Genomic DNA, 19,946 nt, shown 5'->3' with positions numbered 1-19,946 from the left:
CAAAAATTCTGCTTTGTGAGCTACTACTGGTATTATAATTGTGAGCAACTGGCATTCAAGCTGCAAAAATTATTGTGCTCTGGGGGGTCATCCTTTCTGAGTTAAGACAAAAATGCATGAGCTGGAGGCTAAAAATCTGTGAGCTAGCTCACGCTCACTCAGTTTAGAGGGAACACTGCTACTGATCCCTCCTCTCCAGGGACTTCCCTACCCAGTTGGTACCGCTAGGTGGCATGCAATGTTCCCTCATGGCTGCAGAGTCTTGTGATCAAAAATTCTACTTTGTGAGCTACTCGCATTAAAGTTGTGAGCTCCTGCATCGATTAGTTTGCTCTGGGGTCCTCCTTCCTGAGCTAAGATGAAAATGTGTGAGCTGGAGGCTAAAAATCTGTGAGCTAGCTTACACTAACTTAGCTTAGAGGGAACACTGTTTGGTTCTGTTTTAAGGATAGGCTGTTTTCTTTCCTTCCCCCCCACTTCAACTTCTCTCTCCTTCTCTCCCAAAGTGATCTTGCCTACCAACCTATAAATGGTTACTAGCCATGGTGACAAAATGGAACCTCCAGAGTCAGAGGCACCAATCCTCTGACTACCAGAATCAGGGGTCAAAGCAACATTGGGAGAAGGCCTCAGCCTCTATGGCCTGTTGTTGGCTCTCCAGAGGAACTGGTTTGGCCACTGTGTGAGACAGGATGCTGGACTAGATGGACCACTGGTCTGATCTAAAAGGGCTCTTCGTATGTTCTTATGAGGGCCTCAGCCTCTGTGCCCTGTTGCTGAACCTCCAAAGAAAGTGGTTGGCCATTGTGAGACAGGATGCTGGATTAGATGGACCACTGGTCTGATCCAGCAGGGCTCTTCTGATGTTCTTAGAAAGGCCTCAGCCTCTCTGCCCTGTTGTTGGCCCTCCAGAAGAACTTGTTGGCCACTTAGTAAGACCTGATGCTGACAAGTATTCAGGCACACTTCTGGATCCTTCTTCATGGCATCACATTAATTTGCTGTTCAGGCTCTCTCTATAAGTCTGAATGGTTTTCTTCCATTTCATTATATCTGACTGAAAAAGGATGCGTGCACACCAAAGCTCGTACCCTGAAAAAAAACTTAAAAGGTAAAAAAGGTAGTCCCCTGTGCAAGCACCAGTCGTTTTCGACTCAGAGAGGCTTACCATCTCCTCTGTCTTCTCTCCCCACAACAGACACCCTGTGAGGTGGGTGGGACTGAGAGAGCTCACGCAGAAGCTGCCCTTTCAAGGTTTACAATCTCCTCTATCTTCTCCCCCCACAACAGATACCCTGTGAGGTGAGTGGGGCTGAGAGGACTCTCCCAGCAGCTGCCCTTTCAAGGCTTACAACAGACACCCTGTGAGGTGGGTGGGGCTGAGAGAGCTCACGCAGAAGCTGCCCTTTCAAGGCTTACAATCTCCTCTATCTTCTCCCCCCACAACAGACACCCTGTGAGGTGGGTGGGGCTGAGAGGGCTCCCCCAGCACCTGCCCTTTCAACGACAACCTCTGCCAGAGCTGTGGCTGACCCAAGGCCATCCCAGCAGCTGCAAGTGGAGGCGTCAGTCCGCGGGGCTTCCTTTCGAGCCCAGCCAGAAGCAGGCGCGCGGAACCTTTAAGAGGCGGAACCCTCCTCGCGGGGCTCCAGTTCCCGGCGGGGCTCATTTGAAGGACGGACCTCGGTGGAGGCGTCGCAGGGGGAATGACGGGCGGGCTGAGGCGGGCGGCGATGGCGCTGCCGCTGCTGCCCGCGGCGGGGCTCTGCTGCAGCCGGGCTGTGCCCGCCGCTGCCCGTTCCCGTCAATTCCTCCTCCTCTCGGCCGCGCCTCAGACCCAGTCCGGCTGGCTCGGCCTTCCGCCTCCTCCGCGGCCGGCAGCTCCCGGCTCTTCCCTCCGGCTGCCCCCGCTGCAGCCCCCCGCCCGGCCCTACAGCAGCGGCGGCGAAGAAGGGGGCAGCGGCGGGGGCCGCGGGAAGCGGAGCGTGGTGGTGGTGGGCGTCCCCAACCCCCTGATGTGGCTCCGCACCCGCGCCTACTTCTTCCTCATCCGCGCCTACTTCGACCAGGAGTTCAGCATCCACGAGTTCACTCAGGGCGCCAAGCAGGTAAGAGCCGCCAGCTGCTGCAGGGTGCCCTCTAAACTAGGAAATGCACGTCCTTTTGTTGTTCTTAGACTTGTCGCAAAAGCAGTTAACAGGCAACTTTGATTACCTTTGGTTGGGTTCCCACGCAAATGCTACCCAGACCAAATGGCCTTCCACTTTATTACACTGTTTTGCCATTGGGTCCTAACTTGGACCCGTGGCGCAGAGTGGTAAAGCAGCAGTACTGCAGTACTGTGATCTGAACTCTCTGCTCACGACCTGAGTTCTATCCCAGCGAAAGCTGGTTCAGGTAGCCGCATCAAGGGTTGACTCAGCCTTCCATCCTTCCGAGGTCGGTAAAATGAGTACCCAGCTTGCTGGGGGGAAAGTGTAGATGACTGGGGAAGTCAATGGCAAACCACCCAGTAAAAAGTCTGCCCTGAAAACGTTGCACAACGTCACCCCAGAGTTGGAAATGACTGGTGCTTGCACGGGGGACCTTTCCTTTCCTAACTTGGTATCAGTTTACACCTGGGGTGGACAAACTGTGGCTCGGGAGCCACATGTGGCTCTTTCACACACATTGTGTGGCTCTCAAAGCCCCCGCCACCCTGTCAGCTGGCTTGGAGAAGGCCTTTGTCTCTTCACATCAGTTCGCCAAGCCAGCCGGTGGCTTGGAGAATGCATTTAAAGTTGTTTTCTTTCCACCTATCCCTCCCCCCCCCATCTATTTGTCTTCTGTCTTGTAGCTCTCAAGCATCTGATGTTCATGTCTTGCGGCTCTCAAACATCTGACATTTATGCTCTTATGTTCAGCAAGTTTGACCAGCCCTGGCTTACACTCTTGTTAAAACAATTTATTATAATGTAATATATTGTAATAGCATAATATCATTTGTTATTAAAAGTTAATACATATATATAACCTTTTCTCCACCCCACCCCCCTTTTGCTGACCCCCAGCAATGCCAAGCCCCTTAACAAACAACTCCCTATTACTATTTTATTTAATTTGTTATAAGGTAATAAACTATATCTATTAAATAATCTTTCTTCATAAAAAAAAACAGAAAAAGAAGTACCAAAGGCTATAATTATAGTCCATCTTCATGAAAGTCCTTCTTATTCACTAAGAAACGAAAAAGTTATAATCCAATAATCCCATTTTTTAAAACTGTAATCCATATGTAGTTTCTTTAAAAGTTAAGCATTGTCAAAGATCACCAAATGTCCTTTAACGTTCCATTGTTTTTCAATATACCTTTGGAACTTTCCCCACTCATTTTTAAACTTTTCTAGATCTTGTGCTTTTTAAATTCTTGTAAGTTTGTCCATTTCACTCCAATGCAGCCCTGGTTTACACTCTTAACTCACCAGCTGTATGTAGTTCTGCTCACTGCAACTCATCCCCTCATCTGAAGAAGCATGCATGCATACGAAAGCTGACATTCTGAATAAAACTTTGTTGGTCTTAATGGTGCCACTGGACTCCTACTTTGTTCTACTGCTTCAGACAGCTGTCCACTTGGATCCCTGGAAGCTGAGTTAGTGTGAGCCAGGTGCAGTGTTCCCTCTAAACTAGGAAATACATAACCTTTTGTTTTACTTAGACTTGTAGCAAGAGCAATTAACAGGCAACCTTTAATACCTTTTATGGGTTTCCCACGCAAATGCTATCCAGACCAAATGGTCTTTCAGTTTGTTTATTACACTATTTTGCCATTGGATCCTAACTTGGTGTCAGTTTACACTCTTAACCCACCAGCTGTATGTAGTTCTGCTCACTGCAGCGCATTCCCTCGCCTGAAGAAGTCGGCATGCATATGAAAGCTTCCATTCTGAATAAAACTTTGTTGGTCTTAAAGGTGCTACTGGACTCCTACTTTGTTCTACTGCTTCAAACGGCTGTCCACTTGGATCCCTGGAAGCTGAGTTAGTGTGAGCTGGTGTGAGCCAGGTGCAGTGTCCCTTCTAAACTAGGAAATACGTGTTCTTTTGTTTTACCTAGACTTGTAGCAAAAGCAGTTAACAGGCAACTTTTATTATCTTTTATTGGCAACTTTTATTATCTTTTATTAAGGTGCTACTGGACTCCTACTTTGTTCTGCTTCAGACCAACATGGCTGCCCACTTGGATCCCTCTAAGTTGTGAACTAGCTCACAGTCTTATTAGCCCCCACCTCACACATTTTTGTCTTAGCTTAGGAAAGATGGCCCCAGAGCAAACTACGTAATTGATGCTGTAGCTCACAACTTTCATGCCAGTAGCTCACAAAGTGGAATTTTTGCTCACGAGACTCCACAGCTAAGAGGGAGTATTGGCCAGGGGTGTGCTAGAAAATACCTGGAGACTTTTGAGGGTGGAGTCGGGAGAGAGCACGGTTTAGGGAAGGGAGGGGAAAGTACAATGAAGTCCACCCTTCAAAGCAGCCATTTTCTTCAGGGGTAATACAACAGCACAGGTACCAGTGTATTAAGCACAATATATCCTTCAAAACCTCATTGGTTGAATTATCATTCACACACAAAAAGTGTGTGAGAGCCAGTAGCAGAGACTTGAGCATGTACGCATTGATCCGTGATTGAATTCTTTGTACTGTGGCTCCAGTTAAAACAGCATTGAGAGAAGACTGATGACAGGTGAAACCAACGAAACCGTAGGAAATCCAGGAAACGCGGTCTTTTGAACTCTTTGTGAAAAGTTGTGCAGAACGACGCCCCTGTCTCCACCCAGATACTGAACTGCGAGAAGTGGCTGAAGAAGTCTTCAGTATGGACGTCTTAGACCTTCAGGATAGCTTTTTGTTGTGATTATAATAACCAGACTCACAGCTATGTTTATATAGAAGAGCGCTTTTGTAATGGTTGAACTAACATGAGACATTGTCCAAATATCAGGACCTGTTTTCAAGGTAGCAATACCTTAGAATGTTTGGTCATTAAAATACAAAACCCCATAAGGGCTCAAAAATAAGTTCTGGATCTGTTTCCTTGGTCCAAAGAAAATGTATCAAGGTCTGTTTAGGCTGCAGTGAGCTTGCAGGGAGTAAATGCTATTTATTGCAGTTGTCCTTCTTTCTGAATAACCATGGATAGTACTGGGCTATACAAGAGCTGTTTCTCCAAAGGAATTAACACAAGTCAGCTAATCCTTTTGGCTGTACTTAATGATGCTTTAATAGGAACTGGCTGGCCTCTGTGTGAGACAAGAGGCTGGACTAGATGGACCACTGGTCTGATCCAGCAGGGATCTTGTTATGTTCTTAGGAAGACCTCAGCATCTATGCCCTGTTGTTGGCCCTCCAGAGGAACTGCTTGGCCACTGTGTGAGACAAGAGGCTGGGCTAGATGGACCACTGGGCTGATCCAGCTGGCCTCTTCTTATGTTCTTAGGAAGGCTTCAGCCTCTATGCCCTTTTGTTGGCCCTCCAGAGGAACTGGTTGGCCACTGTGTGTGACAGGAGGCTGGACTAGATAGACCATTGGTCTGATCCAGCAGGGCTCTTCTGATGTTCTTTGGAAGGCCTCAGCCTCTGTGCTCTGTTGTTGGCCATCCAGAGGAACTGCTTGGCCACTGTATGAGACAAGAGGCTGGGCTAGATGGACCACTGGCCTGATCCAGCTGGCCTCTTCTGATGTTCTTAGGAAGGCTTCAGCTTCTATGCCCTGTTGTTGGCCCTCCAGAGGAACTGGTTGGCCATGTGTGAGACAGGAGGCTGGACTGGATGGACTATTGGTCTGATTCAGCAGAACTCTTGTTATGTTCCTAGGAAGGCCTCAGCTTCTGCCCTGTTGTTGGCTGTGGAGAGGAACTGGTTGGCCACTGTGCAAGACAGGATGCTGGACTAGGTGGACCACTGGTCTGATCCAGCAGGGATCTTCTTATGTTCCTAGGGGTAAAACAATAGTAGGTTTTCATACAGATTTTTCACTGGCAATTACAGGGACTTCAGTGTGCATTTGGATTCCAGGATGGGAGTGCTGTTTGAAACTGTGAAAACTACAGTTCTTTGTCTGTGTTTTGAGAGTTAATTATTAAGAGGTCTGTGCTGAGGGATTTGCTCACAATTCCAGGTTTACCAGGGTTTATGGACTCCCTTCATTGGCTCCCATTGTGACCTTCCGGTTATTCCACTTAGCTGTCTTGTCTGGAAGCTTTTGCAGCTGGCTCTTAGTCAGATTGCAAGGCTTAAAGAAATGTCTTGTGTTCTTCAGGGATTAGAACTGGAAAGTGGATCTTGAAGGAAGAGGCATATTGGACAGACTTCGTACAACAGCTGGGCTTGTGGCTAGAAAATATTGCGTGTTAAGAGATCCTTCCACTTTATTTTCTTCTTAGTATGGGTGCATTTTTCTTTCCACTTCTTTCCTTTTTTTTCAGCATTAATATTTTATTAAGTGTGCATATATCAACTTATTTATACATCTCAAATCAATACATTTCATTTTTTGCTTATTACGTTCTACAAATCAAACTGAATACTAACAGCAAATAAACAAACCCCTTCCTCTTTATCTTATTTCCTTTCTTTACCCGATTTCACCCGATCCCTGTACCACTTTTCCTAATTCTTATTCTAATCATAGTTATAGTCTTTCTTTTTGTTTCCAAAGCTTCTTTACTTCTTCACGGACTTCCATCTTTTCATGCTAAATTTTTAAAACTCTTAACTATCTTCTCTCGTGCCTGCAAAAGAAAGCTGGACAGAGTTACCTCCAGAACTGGGTGCTGCAGAAAAATCTCTACAGTTGGAGGTTTGGGGGGGGGGCACACCCACCACCTCCTTGCTACTCCATTAGCTTTAACAATTCATTTCCCATTTTCCATTCCCATTTATCATATCTTTAGCCTATCTTCTAACTATATACATATTCTCCTATTAATACTCCTCAAGAAAACATAATTTCCCAATTCAAAACATACTTTCCCAATTCAAACTCTTGCAGACTTTAGTTTAATTACGCTATTAGTTCCTTGCTAGATGCCTCATTATAAGCAGTAAAAGTTTGATTTTCCATGGCCTAGTGGTAACCATCTATACATAATTCCTTCGTCATGAAGAATCTTTGTTGTTCCTCTCAATCTCCTTCTTGCATTAATTACTTCAGCTGGGATATCAGGAAATAAAAAAACTGTATTGTCTTCAAGGCGCAGTCCTTGTTTTTCCCTGGCGATTTTAAACAATTTGTTCTTCATCTGTAGTTTAAATTCAACAACAATATCCAGGGAAACGTTGTCAGGAGCCTTCTTGGAAATATTTAATTGGAAGGCAGAGGTAACACTGTCTTGGGAAGGCTCTGCTTCTCCTTCTGTGAGAAGAATCTGACTCAGCCATCTATTTAAAGCTGTAGTAAGGTGTTCCGTCTCTCCAAAATTTACAGATATTCCATGAAGTTTGGCCTTTCTTTCTCTTAATTTTAACTCCTGGAGTATAATCTTATTTTCGACCCAAGAGTCCTTAAAGTTTTTCAAATCCTCTGTTGTCTTTTTTGCCGTCTGGTATGCAGCTTCAGTTTTCTTATCCGTTGTTTTCAACGCTGCAGAGTTCTTCCAGTTTCTTATTAATTGGTTCAACTGACTGTTTGAGAAGTCCAAGTTCCTTTTTTAATTGTCCAACCTCTCCACTAAGAGACCTTAAATCACTCTTAATTTCATTCTTTATCTCTGTAAGGGCATGCAATATCTCAGTCTGTTCACTTTGGGGAGGATTACTCCCTTCGGCCGCCATTTCCTCTAACAGAGAAGTCTCCAAGTCAGAATCTTCAGATTCTAAGTCAGTTTTACCCTTTCTGGGAGATCTAAAGGGAGGGTTTTTAGTACCTTTTTTTGCTCTAGTCCTTCTCATGCTTGACTTTGATGTTCTTTCCAAAATTGGCTGTGTATTCAGGGAATAGTCGTTAATCTGCAGGAATAGCAGGAGAGTAGGAGGGATGCAACCAGCCTGAAGCTCAGTCGCCACGCCCACCCACTTCTTTCCTCATACTCCATTTTTACTCACACTGTTTCACCAGAACGGAAAAAAAAATTGTGCGATAAAAGAGACCTCTTCTTGGTTTTGAATGGTTTAAAAGGCAGTTCTACTTCCTAGCAGTGTTCCCTCTAAGATAAGTTGTTCGTGTGAGCTAGTTCAAAGCTTTATAGCCTCCAGCTCATACATTTTTGTCTTAGCTCAGGAAAAATGGCCCCAAAGCAAACAAATTTATGCAGTAGCCAAATCGCTCTCTCAAAAGATTAATGTCAGCAGAGTTTTTGCTCACAAGACCCCATAGTTTAGAGGCAGTATTGGTTTCTAGCTCTGCCTTGTATTTCAGGCCTTCGCCCTCCTGTTCCATATTTTTTTGGGGGGGACAGATGACTCCTGTCTCATCTTTGTACACCGCCTAGTGTCTTTTCTCTGTATTTGGGGTGGTTTCTTTATGTTGGTTGGAGCTGCATGATACTTGAACTGTCTGTTGTCACAATGCTACTTGTTAGGGCTGTGCTGAAGTAATTTGTAAAGAGCCCCATGGCGCAGAGTGGTAAAGCTGCAGAACTGTAGTCCAAACTCTCTGCTCACAACCTGAGTTTGATTCCAGCAGAAGCTGGGTTCAGGTGGCCGGCTTGAGGTGGACTCAGCCTTCCATCCTCCTGAGGGCTGTAAAATGAGTACCCAGCTTGCTTGGGGGGAAATGTAAATGGGTGTTTTTACACTGAACAGTTTGTGACTCCCTATCATCACATTGGAAACTCACCTTTTACATTACCTATTGTTCTCACAACTGTTTTGCATAGTTGCTGCCCGAAGCATCTACATTTGTTTCGGTGAGATGAGTTTCAGAGCTGCTGCTGCAACGTTTTTCTCCACACTAGTTTTGATCTGATCTTTTCTCTACAGGCGTTTCAAACTCATTGTAGAAGTTTTCATGCATTTTAAGACTTCTCCAAAAGCCACCATAAGGTGCAGTACTTCGCATGAGAACTGACAGGACTTGAAATTTTTACATATCATTGCTTGCCTCATCTAGTAATTTAAATTTGTATTGTTTTTGCAGTGTTGACACGATTTCCAAGCAATCGTATACATTTAACTAAGCACTGGTATTCCGGCTGCCCTCTGATCAAAGACTACCCCCCCCCCCAAATTGAAACGCTTTCAGCAGGAAATATAGAAGTTTCGCTACACAAAATGAGCAGAGCAAATCCACCAATGTAAAAGGAAAATAATTAAAGCGGAACAGTGGCAGGCGATTTAAAGACTCTAAAACTCTGGATCAAACTGAATGTAGAAACACCCAATGACTGGTGAAGGCTATGGTAAACCACCCTGTAAAAAAAAGTCTGCCGTGAAAACGTTGTGAAAGCAGCATCACCCCAGAGTTGGAAACCACTGATGCTTGCACAGGGGTCTACCTTTACCTTTTAGAGTAATTGGTAAGTGGGGACCTGAACTCTTATTCTTAGTATGTTATTGTGCTCCCAGATCTGATAGGAGGTCTGCTGGCCCTTGGTTGTCAAGTCACCGCTGACTTACGGTGACCCCATGGGGTTTTCAAGGCAGGAGACGTTCAGCGGTGGGTTGTCCTTGCCTGCCTCTGCATGATCACCCTGGACTTCCTTGGTGAATTGCCTTCCACCCGCTTAGCTTCGGAGACCTCACAAGATTGCGCTAGCCTCAGCTATCGAGGTCAGGGCGCCCGCCTTTGTGCTGATGATAAACGAAGAAGAAGAAGATATTGGATTTATATCCCGCCCTCCACTCCAAAGAGTCTCAGAGCGGCTCACAATCTCCTTTACCCTCCTCCCCCCCCCCCACAAAAGACACCCTGCGAGGTAGATGAAGATATTGGATTTATATCCTGCCCTCCACTCCGAAGAGTCTCAGAGCGGCTCACAATCTCCTTTCCCTTCCTCCCCCACAACAGACCCCCAGTGAGGTAGATGAAGATATTGGATTTATATCCTGCCCTCCCCTCCGAAGAGTCTCAGAGCGGCTCACAATCTCCTTTACCTTCCTCCCCCACAACAGACATCCTGTGAGGTAGATAAGATATTGGATTTATATCCTGCCCTCCACTCAAGAGTCTCAGAGCGGCTCACAATCTCCTTTCCCTTCCTCCCCCACAACAGACACCCTGTGAGGTGGGAGGGGCTGAGAGGGCTCTCACAGCAGCTGCCCTTTCAAGGACAACCTGTGCCAGAGCTATGGCTGACCCAAGGCCATTCCAGCAGCTGCAAGTGGAGGAGTGGGGAATCAAACCCGGTTCTCCCAGATAAGAGTCCGCCCACTTAACCACTGCACCAAACTGGCAGCCGTGGTCTACTTGCAGATGAAGTAGTGGTTCTCACATCCTCACGGGACTCCCCAAGTAAGCAGGAGAGCATGCAAATTAATCACAAGGGTCTGGTGAGAACTGAAAATTCTCCCAAAAGGATTGGAATGATGAGAGTATCAAGCTGTCGTTTGTTGGTGTATGTGGGGGGGGGGGGGGGACTGCCTGCTCAACCGCTGGAAGCTTGCAGATCGGAAGTGTTTGGTAGCATTTCCAAATTGTCCTCCCCTTTCTCACAGCCCCTTTTGGGCTTCCAGCTGGGTGTTATTTATAAAGCACCTAAAATCGTACAGGTTGTAAACAGTGTTCCCTCTAAGCCAGGGGCATCAAGCTCATTTGTTATGAGGGCCAAATCTGACATAAATGACATAAAATGTAATGCCAGGTAGCAGAAATATAAACTTTATAAAGGAGACAGACAAATGCAAAGATTTTTTAAAAGTTTAAAATAAAACATGCTTAAAACATTAGCGCTCATTGGTCTTAAATTGTTTTCTTTGTATCTCTCCCATGGGATCCAGGGAACTGGGCAAAGGAAGCTCTGGCTCTTCCCCAAGGGACAAGGAGGGGGAGGAGCCTCAGCCAATAGAAGGAAGAGAGGCTTGGCTCAGTAGTTCTGCTGTGCGATTCAGAGAGCCTGGCAAAGGAAGCTATCCCTCCCCCCCCCTTCCTCCCCAAGAGAGGAGCCTCAGCCAATGGAGAAAACAGAGGTTTTGCTCTGTAGCTCCTGTGCAGTTGAGCAAGCCTTGCAAAGCAAGTTGAGATACAGAAGGAAGCAAGAGAGAGGGAGAAGGAAGCAGTTGACATCCAGTTGCTCAGGGGCCTCAAAGATTCTATTTTGTGAGCTATGGGCATTAATATTGTGAGCTCCTGCATACATTAGTTTGCTCTGGGACCATTTTTCCTGAGCTAAGACAAAAATGTATGAGCTCGAAGCTAAACTACTGTGAGCTAGTTCACACTGACTCAGCTTAGAGGGAACACTGGTTGTAAATATAAGCCCTGCGGACAGAGATATAATCAAAGCGTAAATGGAAAACACATCCCATCAGTGGCAAATGAAATAATGTGCATTTAAATGTGCTTAGGCCCATATTTTCTAAGTCATAGATCATATGCAAGAATTCTATCAGCATTATCGTCTTCCTCAATATTTGTGGAAAATAAAATAACTGGATCTCCCCCCCCGGCCCGTCTTGTCTTTCAGGCCTTTGCTCTTGTTTCGAAGTTGATTTCCGAGTGTAAATATGATTTGCTGGAAGGATTGATATCTAAAGAGGTAAAAAAACACAAACCCTTAATGCCCATTGCTGGGTTGAAAAGAACTCCTCCTGTTTCTTAATCTGTTTTTTTAATCTGCTTCTGTTTCTTAATCTGAAAAAGAAAAACAAGCCTATTAAAGGGCATGGGGGACTGCTCTGGATACAGTTTGTGCAGTATTTTCTCCGCTGCAAAGCGCTAGGGGGAATCATTTGTTGGTAGCACCGCGAGAACCTGATTGGGTGCCTGGCCTCTGCATTTCTAAAGAGAACGGGGAATGGATTCTTCCTTCTCCTCCCTGTGCTGCTGCTGTTACCTTCTGCTCCATCCCTCCTTATTTTCCCAGTTTGGGTACCACCCCCGCTTGACCATTGCTCTAGAAGCCTTCACATGCAGCCAGAGCCAGATTAACAATTAGGCCAAGTAGGCACTGACCTATGGGCCCCAACACCTTTAGGGGCCCCAGGCCAGCTCCCCCCCCCCCCCCCGGTTTCCCCCCTGCTTGCAGCCCTCCCCGCCTGCACGCGCAGCCAGCAACTGAGCCGCTCTTTGCCCAACTTGCCTGGTGCGGCTGCTGCTAGCGTTGTTGCCAAGTTTGCCTCTCCCTTGCAGCTTGGTAGAAGGGAATTTTTAAGAAGGTGCCTGCAGGCTTCAGCAGGAGCTGTAGGTGGTGGGGCGGGCACTCAGACTCTGAGATAATTTGCAAGAAGGCCCACAAGATTTCGACTGCCTAGGGGCCTCCACAGGGTTTAATCCGGCACTACATGCAGCACCGGCTCTAGGTCCCGTGGCGCCCCAGTCAGACTTCCTCCGCATCAGAGGCTGGGCCTGACTGGCTTTGATGAGGGTGACGCGCTATCTAATCCTTTGAAGCGTGCGCGGGAGAAGGCTTCTCCTCCCTGCTTCGTGGAACCGGAAGTGAGGGGGAGCAAAGCCTTCTCCCGCGCACGCTTCAAAGGATTAGACGCCATGCCGGCCACATCGAAGCCGGTTGGACCCAGCCTCGGTGTGCTCCTCTGATCGTGCCAGGGGGCGGGCAAAGCACAAGGGAAGGGAGGGGACCGGCAGGCAAGCAAACTACGCAGTTGTTGTGGGCACTGGGGGGGGGCAATTCAGCGCCTCCTCTTCCCAGCACCCTAGGCAGCCACCTAGTTTGCCTAGTGGGCGAGCTGGCCCTGACTGCATGCAACTGAATGAGAGACAGGAGGGGTACTACTGTAGTTTCGGACCTCATCTGAAGGAGAGTTGTCTTTAAAAAAATTTCCCCAGTTGGAGAAAAGGCTGTAGTACCATCAAGGGAAGAACATTTGATGAAAATTTCTGAGACAGCCAGAATGGATATTTTAACAGAACTCTTAAGAGAAAATGGCAAAAACGAGATAAAAGAACTCTGGAAGCCGTTTTATGACGGGCTGGAGAAGACGTGAAAGCGGGCTTTGTAACTTGCTTTTCAGTGCTTTATTTTGTATTTATTTTCTACTTGTGAGAGCAGATGGTGGTGTAGACACTGCTATATTAATGATCAGGGGTCGTTTTGTAGAAAAATAGGTGGTGGAGCTCATTAGCATAACATTAGCATATGCTACCACCACCACCCCAGCCAAAAGCAACCTGATGCAAGAAAGGAGAGCCCCGGACGTGCGAGGCCTGCTTGGATTGGCTAGCGATCCAGCCGGCCCAAACAGGCCTCACTCACTTGGGGCTCTCCTTGGCTGCCCCACCCCCATTCCAAAGGTCCTTTCCCTTTGAAAAAACCAATAAAATGCTATAAAAACAAATTTTTCTCCAGTTAAAAAAATCCCCAAGCTCTGATTCTGATAGGCAGCAGTAGCTGGCTCTGTGGGTTGGTTTCAAGGCTCCCGTATCCTACGAGCTCAACATTAAGTTCTCCTCCTGCATCAGATGCTTCAGGTGCTGAAAGAGAAGCTGTCTCGGCTATCGGAGGACCACAGGAACGCCCTGGCTGCCGACGTGGATGAAATAATGTACACCACAGCTGGAGACGTTGGCATTTATTACGACGATAGCGGTACGTGTCCCTTTTAAAGCGTTCATGCGAACAGGAAAGAAAGCTGCCTCCTGTTGAGTCAGGGCACCGGTCTGTTGGGGTCAGTATACTGATGAAGACAAAATTGGCCACACCAGGAGGCAAAAAAAATGTAGAAAACCCAATAAAATAATACTTAAATTCTCGTACATCTACAAGAACTTAAATATTATTTCGTCTTGTACCCGGTTTTCTACATTATTTCTCCTGGTTTTCTACATTTTTTCCCCTGCTCTAACACTGACCATCAACTGCTCTCCAGGGTTTGGGGCTGGAGTTGTTCTTTATACCCCCCCCCCCCACCCTCCACATACTGTCTGGTCCTTTTAACTGGAGACACCAAGCGTTAAACCTTGAACTTTGCACATTCAAAGCTGATGCTCTGCCAGTGATCCACAGCCCTGCCCTCTGTGAGCCGTGGTCTCTCCCCCTAAGTTCTTTAGCCACTCTTACAGAAAACTCCCATGGCATCATTTCCAGTTCAAATGCTATTGCTTTGGTGTGTCTTGGAATCCTGTTTGTGCTTCCTAGCCTAGTTAGTATAGCATAAGAATGTAAGAGAAGCCATGTTGGATCAGGCCAGTGGCCCGTCCAGTCCAACACTCTGTGTCTCAAAAGAACAGAAGAGAAGCCGTGTTGGTTCAGGCCAGTGGCCCATCCAGTCCAACACTCTGTGTCACATACGAACATAAGAGAAGCCATGTTGGATCAGGCCAATGGCCCATCCAGTCCAACACTTTGTGTCTCAAAAGAACAGAAGAGAAGCCGTGTTGAATCAAGCCAGTGGCCCATCCAGTCCAACACTCTGTGTCACATAAGAACATAAGAGAAGCCATGTTGGATCAGGCCAATGGCCCATCCAGTCCAACACTCTGTGTCTCAAAAGAACAGAAGAGAAGCCATGTTGAATCAAGCCAGTGGCCCATCCAGTCTAACACTCTGTGTCACATAAGAACATAAGAGAAGCCATGTTGGATCAGGCCAATGGCCCATCCAGTCCAACACTCTGTGTCACATAAGAGAAGCCCTGTTAGATCAGGCCAATGGTCCATCCAGTCCAACACTCTGTGTCACACAGCAGCCCAAACCCAGGTGCCATCAGGAGGTCCACCAGTGAGGCCAGAACTCCAGAAGCCCTCCCACTCTTGCCCCCCCAAGCACCAAGAGTACACAGCATTACTGCCATAGGCGTAAGAACATAAGAGAAGCCATGTTGGATCAGGCCAGTGGCCCACCCAGTCCCACACTCTGTGTCACACAGTGGCCCAAACCCACGTGCTATCAGGAGGTCCATCGGTGGGGCTAGAACTCCAGCAGCCCTCCCACTCCCCCCCCTCCAAGCAGCACGAATACAGAGCCTCACTCTATTCCATCTACAAGATGGATTTCCACAGTGTTGCAACAATGCCTTGTGGCTAAGAGCCACTGATGGGCCTCTGCTCACCATACTAACCCTGCCCAGCATTTGCATCGGCCCCAAATAAAACCTCAGTATCTTTTCTAAAGTGGTAAGGGCAGCCCACGTTTTAAATGTAGGTTTTTAATGTAAGGGTTTTAAATGTAGCTCCCAAACTGGAAGCCCAGTCCCTTCAACACTCATTTGAGATAGTTTGGTGGGGTGGTTAAGTGCGCGGACTCTTATCTGGGAGAACCGGGTTTGATTCCCCACTCCTCCACTTGCACCTGCTGGAATGGCCTTGGGTCAGCCATAGGTTTGGCAGAGGTTGTCCTTGAAAGGGCAGCTGCTGTGAGAGCCCTCTCCAGCCCCACCCACCTCACAGGGTGCCTGTTGTGTTGTGGGGGAGGAAGATAAAGGAAATTGTGAGCCGCTCTGAGACTCTTGAGATTCAGAGTGGAGGGCGGGATATAAATCCAGTATCATCATCATCTGCATTTGGAGAGAGACTGTCGCTTGGCAGGTTCTGGCTTTCTAATCTGTGCTAATAATCTGAGGCAGAGAATTATAGCCATTCCCACCGACCTTGACCCAGCGTCCAAATATCAGAAAGTAACGCTACAAATGATGTTTCATGGCCCATTGTGTGATGCGAAAAGCTTGTCGAGAGCTCTCAAGCTCTGCCAGCTTTGTTACTTTCACAAGGAGCAAAATGTGAGTGATTATTTCACAAATCAACAATGCAGTATCATTTATTTTTTTCAAAACGATGCGCTGCTCTGTTTCTGCTCTGCCCAGCCCATCGTTTTGAGCCGCAGAACTCGCTTTTTCTGCTCTGTCTCCAATTTCTCCTCCTCCTCCTTGCAAACAGGAAGGAAGTTTGTCAGCATCCTGATGCGTTTCTGGTACCTGACCAGCGCTGACCTTCCGGACGAGACTCCCGATGGAACCAAAGTCTTCCAGGTTGTTTTTGGCGATGAAACGACCAAGGAAACGAAGCGCCTCTTAACAGCAAACTACGAGTAAGCAAACTATGAGATCCATCAGTGAGAGCCAGTTTGGTGTAGTGGCTAATCTGGGAGAACAGGGTTTGATTCCCCACTCCTCCACTTGCACCTGCTGGAATAGCCTTGGGTCAGCCATAGCCCTGGCAGAGGTTGTCCTTGAAAGGGCAGCTTCTGTCAGAGCCCTCTCGACCCCACCCACCTCACACGGTGTCTGTTGAGGGGGAGGGGTAAGGTAAAGGAGACTGTGACCACTCTGAGACTCTGAGATTCAGAGTATAGGGTGGGATATAAATGCAATTTCTCCTCCTCCTCCTAGCATTTTGTAGGGGTAGATCGAAATGCGTGGCCGTGCTAGTCTGTCTGGAGCAGCAGAAAAGAGCAAGAGTCCAGAAGCACCTTGAAAGGCTAACAAAATTTGTGGCAGGGGAGAGCCAGTTTGGTGTAGTGGTTAAGTGTGCGGACTCTTATCTGGGGGAACTGGGTTTGATTCCCAAAGGGCAGCTTCTGTCAGAGCTCTGTCAGCCCCACCCACCTCACAGGGCATTTGTTGTGGGGGAGGAAGATAAAGGAGATTGTGAGCCACTCTGAGATTCAGAGTGGAGGGCAGGATATAAATCTAATGTCGTCATCTTCTTTCTTGAGCAGGTGAGCAGTGGCCAGTGTTCCCTCTAAGCCGAGTTAGTGTGAGCTAGTTCACCATTTCTTAGCTTCCAGCTCATGCATATTTGTCTTAGTCCAGGGGAAAATAGTCCCAGAGCAAACAAATTGATGCAGCAGCCAAATCGTTCACTCACAACTTTAATGCCAGTGGCTCACAAAGTAGAATTTTCGTTCACAAGACTCCACAGCTTAGAGGGGGCGTTGGCAGTGTCTCGCGAACGTTCGTCCCCTGCCACAGATTGTGTTAGTTGTTAAGGCGCTCCTGGATTACTCTGGCCCTTTTCTACTGAAGAAGCGAGCAAAATTTGCGGCAGGGGATGAAGAAGAAGACTGCAGATTTATACCCCGCCCTTCTCTCTGAATCAGAGACTCGGAGCGGCTTACAATCTCCTTTATCTTCCTCCCCCACAACAGACACCCTGTGGGCTGGGTGGGGCTGAGAGAGCTCTTACAGCAGCTGTTCTTTCAAGGACAACCCCTGCGAGAGCTATGGCTGACCCAAGGCCATTCCAGCAGCTGCAAGTGGAGGAGGGGGGAATGAAACCTGGTTCTCTCAGATAAGAGTCTGCACACTTAACCACTACACCGAACTGGCTAAGCAGGACCGACCCCAGCAAGTACTTGGATGGGAGACGTCAGGGGCAAGCCACCTCTCTGAACATCCAAGGCCCAACTAGGGGTTATCAGAAGTCAACGCACACAACATATTCAACAAAACAACAGAAAAAAGGTGTTCAGATCTGTTTGGGCCAACTCTGGGATCCATTTTTTAGGCGTTCCAGTGTGTGGTGAAATCCATTAAAAATCCTAGCTTTTTAATGTACAGCTGTTAATGCCTGTCAAGAGTCACTCTGTCTTTGTTCCTCTTGCCATATATATTCAATGTGTAATCCTTTGATGCTAACACTTGTGTTATGCTATGCTGGCTTTGAAGCATCCCCGCTGCTTATCGGGAGGGAGGGTAGCCTGTCTGGGAACTTGCTAGTTACTACACAATCAAGGTCAAAGAGCTGGAGGAGATGAAACCAAGGGGCGATAACATGCACCTGGGGTGATGACTGAACAATAGTGAACCCGCGCAAATTCCCCACTTTTGTTGGTGCGCTTGGCTTGAATTATAATGGTCAGGGCGAGGGGTTATAAGAGCAGGGAAATGGCGGGAGCGCCAGTTCAGACAACGCCTGCATCTGCCTATGATGCTGGAATAAAGATCTTGAACTTTACTTGTCTTTTCCTTGCCTCTGAATCTGACAATGCCAAGGTGCTGTCCACTAATAAAGTATTCAGATAAATAGTTAGCTTTTTGAGTCCTTGAGTGCCTTTAGATTTGATATAAATGTTTCCCGCCCTTAGGGATTAAACAGCTGATTCTAAACTATAAGTGCTATAAGATCTACTGGGCCTGGACTCATGTCTGTGAGGCAAAACTGGACCTGGGTCATGTCTGTGAGGCAAAACCTGCCATTTTAGTCTATTGTCGTTCTGTAGTTTAAAGTGCCCCGTGGCACAGGGTGTTAAAGCTGCAGTACTGCAGTGCTAAGCTCTGCTCACAACCTGAGTTCGATCCCTGGTGGAAGCTATGTTTTCAGGTAGCCGGCTCGAGGTTGACTCAGCCTTCCATCCTTCTGAGGTCGGTAAATTGAGTGCCCAGCTTGCTGGGGGGAAAGTGTAGATGACTGGGGAAGGCAAGGGCAAACCACCCCATAAAAAGTCTGCCATGAAAATGTTGTGAGAGAAACTACTGGTGCTTGCACAGGGGACCTTTCCTATTTTCCATTCTGTAGTTTTAGATGTTATATATTTAAATTAGTCTTTTATTGTTTTTATTGTTGATTGTTTTATGATGTAACCCGCCCTGAGCCTGTCCTATGGGAAGGGCAGACTAAAAATTTAATTAAATAAATAAATAAACCAGCTCTTACATTTTTTTAGCTGCTTAAGTTTTTACTAATGAGCCAATATTTTGTTTGTGCCTTCAATATTCACTCAAGTTGCAATAGTACTAAAAGCTCTATAAAGCTATTTAAATGATCTTACTACCTCCACTTATATTTCCTTGTTTTTGTTTTTCCCAAGGTTCCGAAGAGAATTTACCCAGGGTGTCAAACCGGACTGGCTGATTACACGGATAGAACACCCAAAGCTTTTAGAATAAATTCACCGAACACACAGTTTCATGGACAATTATCGATGTTTGGACATATCGATCGTTTCAAGATGGAAGCGATGTAGTCCCTCGGGGCTAGTTTTGTACTTTTCTGAACACAGTATACAGCTGTGATGCCTAATAATAAAATGTTTTCCACCAGACTTGGGGGCAATACCATGCACATTTATTCTTGATCATCCCCCAAAGGCATCTTCCAAGACCTCTACCTTAGGAAGCCTACTGGGCTGTTATACTCAGAAGATGGACAGCAATTGGCAGTCAGTAGTGGAACAGGCAACAGTGTTCATATTGTGAAATGGGTGACTGAAAATTACCAGGGCGGGGGGTGGGAACGGACTCAGAAGTGATTTCACCAAAAGTAATTACAGGCTATAGTCAAAAGCTGCAGTTTTAGCCTTGAACTAGTTTACTGAAACTTTACCATTGTCATATCTGATCTGTATAAAGCTGCAGTACTGCAGTCTGAACTCTCTGCTCATGACCTGAGTTCGATCCCAGCGGAAGCTGGTTTCAGGTAGCTGGCTCGAGGTTGGCTCAGCCTTCTATCCTTCCGAGGTCGATAAAATGAGTCCCCAGCTTGCTGGGGGGAAAGCAGAGATGACTGGGGAAGGCAATGGCAAACCACCCCATAAAAAGTCTGCTGTGAAAACGTTGTGAGAGCAACGTCACCCCAGAGTCGGAAACGACTGGTGCTTGCACAGGGGACGACCTTTTTACCATTTCCTTGTGAAAGAAAAGGTAGCTTGGTAGGCTAAGTCATTGGGAAACTGATGACTGACCTTGCTTCACTGTCTTTTTGTTTTTATCTACATTCTGTGCATGTTTTAAATCTGTAGAGAGAGCCAGTTTGATGTAGTGGTTAAGTGCGCGGACTCTGGGAGAACCGGGTTTGATTCCCCACTCCTCCACTTGCATCTGCTGGAATGGCCTTGGGTCAGCCATAGCTCTTGCAGAGCTGTCCTTGAAAGGGCAGCTGCTGGGAGAGCTCTCTCAGTCCCACCCACCTCCC

At 47.0% G+C, this 19,946-nt stretch overlaps 1 protein-coding gene across 1 annotated transcript; it reads left to right on the top strand.

Moving 5' to 3' along the window:
- Window positions 1-1,733: 1,733 nt before the first annotated feature.
- Window positions 1,734-19,077, top strand: MAIP1 (matrix AAA peptidase interacting protein 1). The gene is made up of 5 exons (XM_060257044.1): window positions 1,734-2,108; window positions 11,605-11,676; window positions 13,560-13,686; window positions 15,972-16,122; window positions 18,844-19,077. Exons 1-5 carry the CDS (start codon window positions 1,734-1,736, stop codon window positions 18,920-18,922), a joined length of 804 nt encoding a protein of 267 aa, XP_060113027.1. The 3' UTR covers window positions 18,923-19,077.
- The last annotated feature ends 869 nt before the right edge of the window (window positions 19,078-19,946 follow it).

Source organism: Heteronotia binoei, chromosome 16, assembly GCF_032191835.1.
Source record: "Heteronotia binoei isolate CCM8104 ecotype False Entrance Well chromosome 16, APGP_CSIRO_Hbin_v1, whole genome shotgun sequence".
NCBI classification, from domain to species: domain Eukaryota; kingdom Metazoa; phylum Chordata; class Lepidosauria; order Squamata; family Gekkonidae; genus Heteronotia; species Heteronotia binoei.
Note: the sequence above shows the minus strand (reverse complement) of the source record. Positions and strands in the feature narration are given on the sequence as shown.

Bases quoted from the DNA above. Each gene is read 5' to 3' on its own strand.
- MAIP1 (XM_060257044.1), top strand. From the start codon at position 1,734: ATGGCGCTGCCGCTGCTGCCCGCGGCGGGGCTCTGCTGCAGCCGGGCT. The intron at 2,109-11,604 runs GTAAGAGCCGCC...CTTGTCTTTCAG, and splicing joins TCACTCAGGGCGCCAAGCAG to GCCTTTGCTCTTGTTTCGAA. The intron at 16,123-18,843 runs GTAAGCAAACTA...GTTTTTCCCAAG, and splicing joins CTCTTAACAGCAAACTACGA to GTTCCGAAGAGAATTTACCC.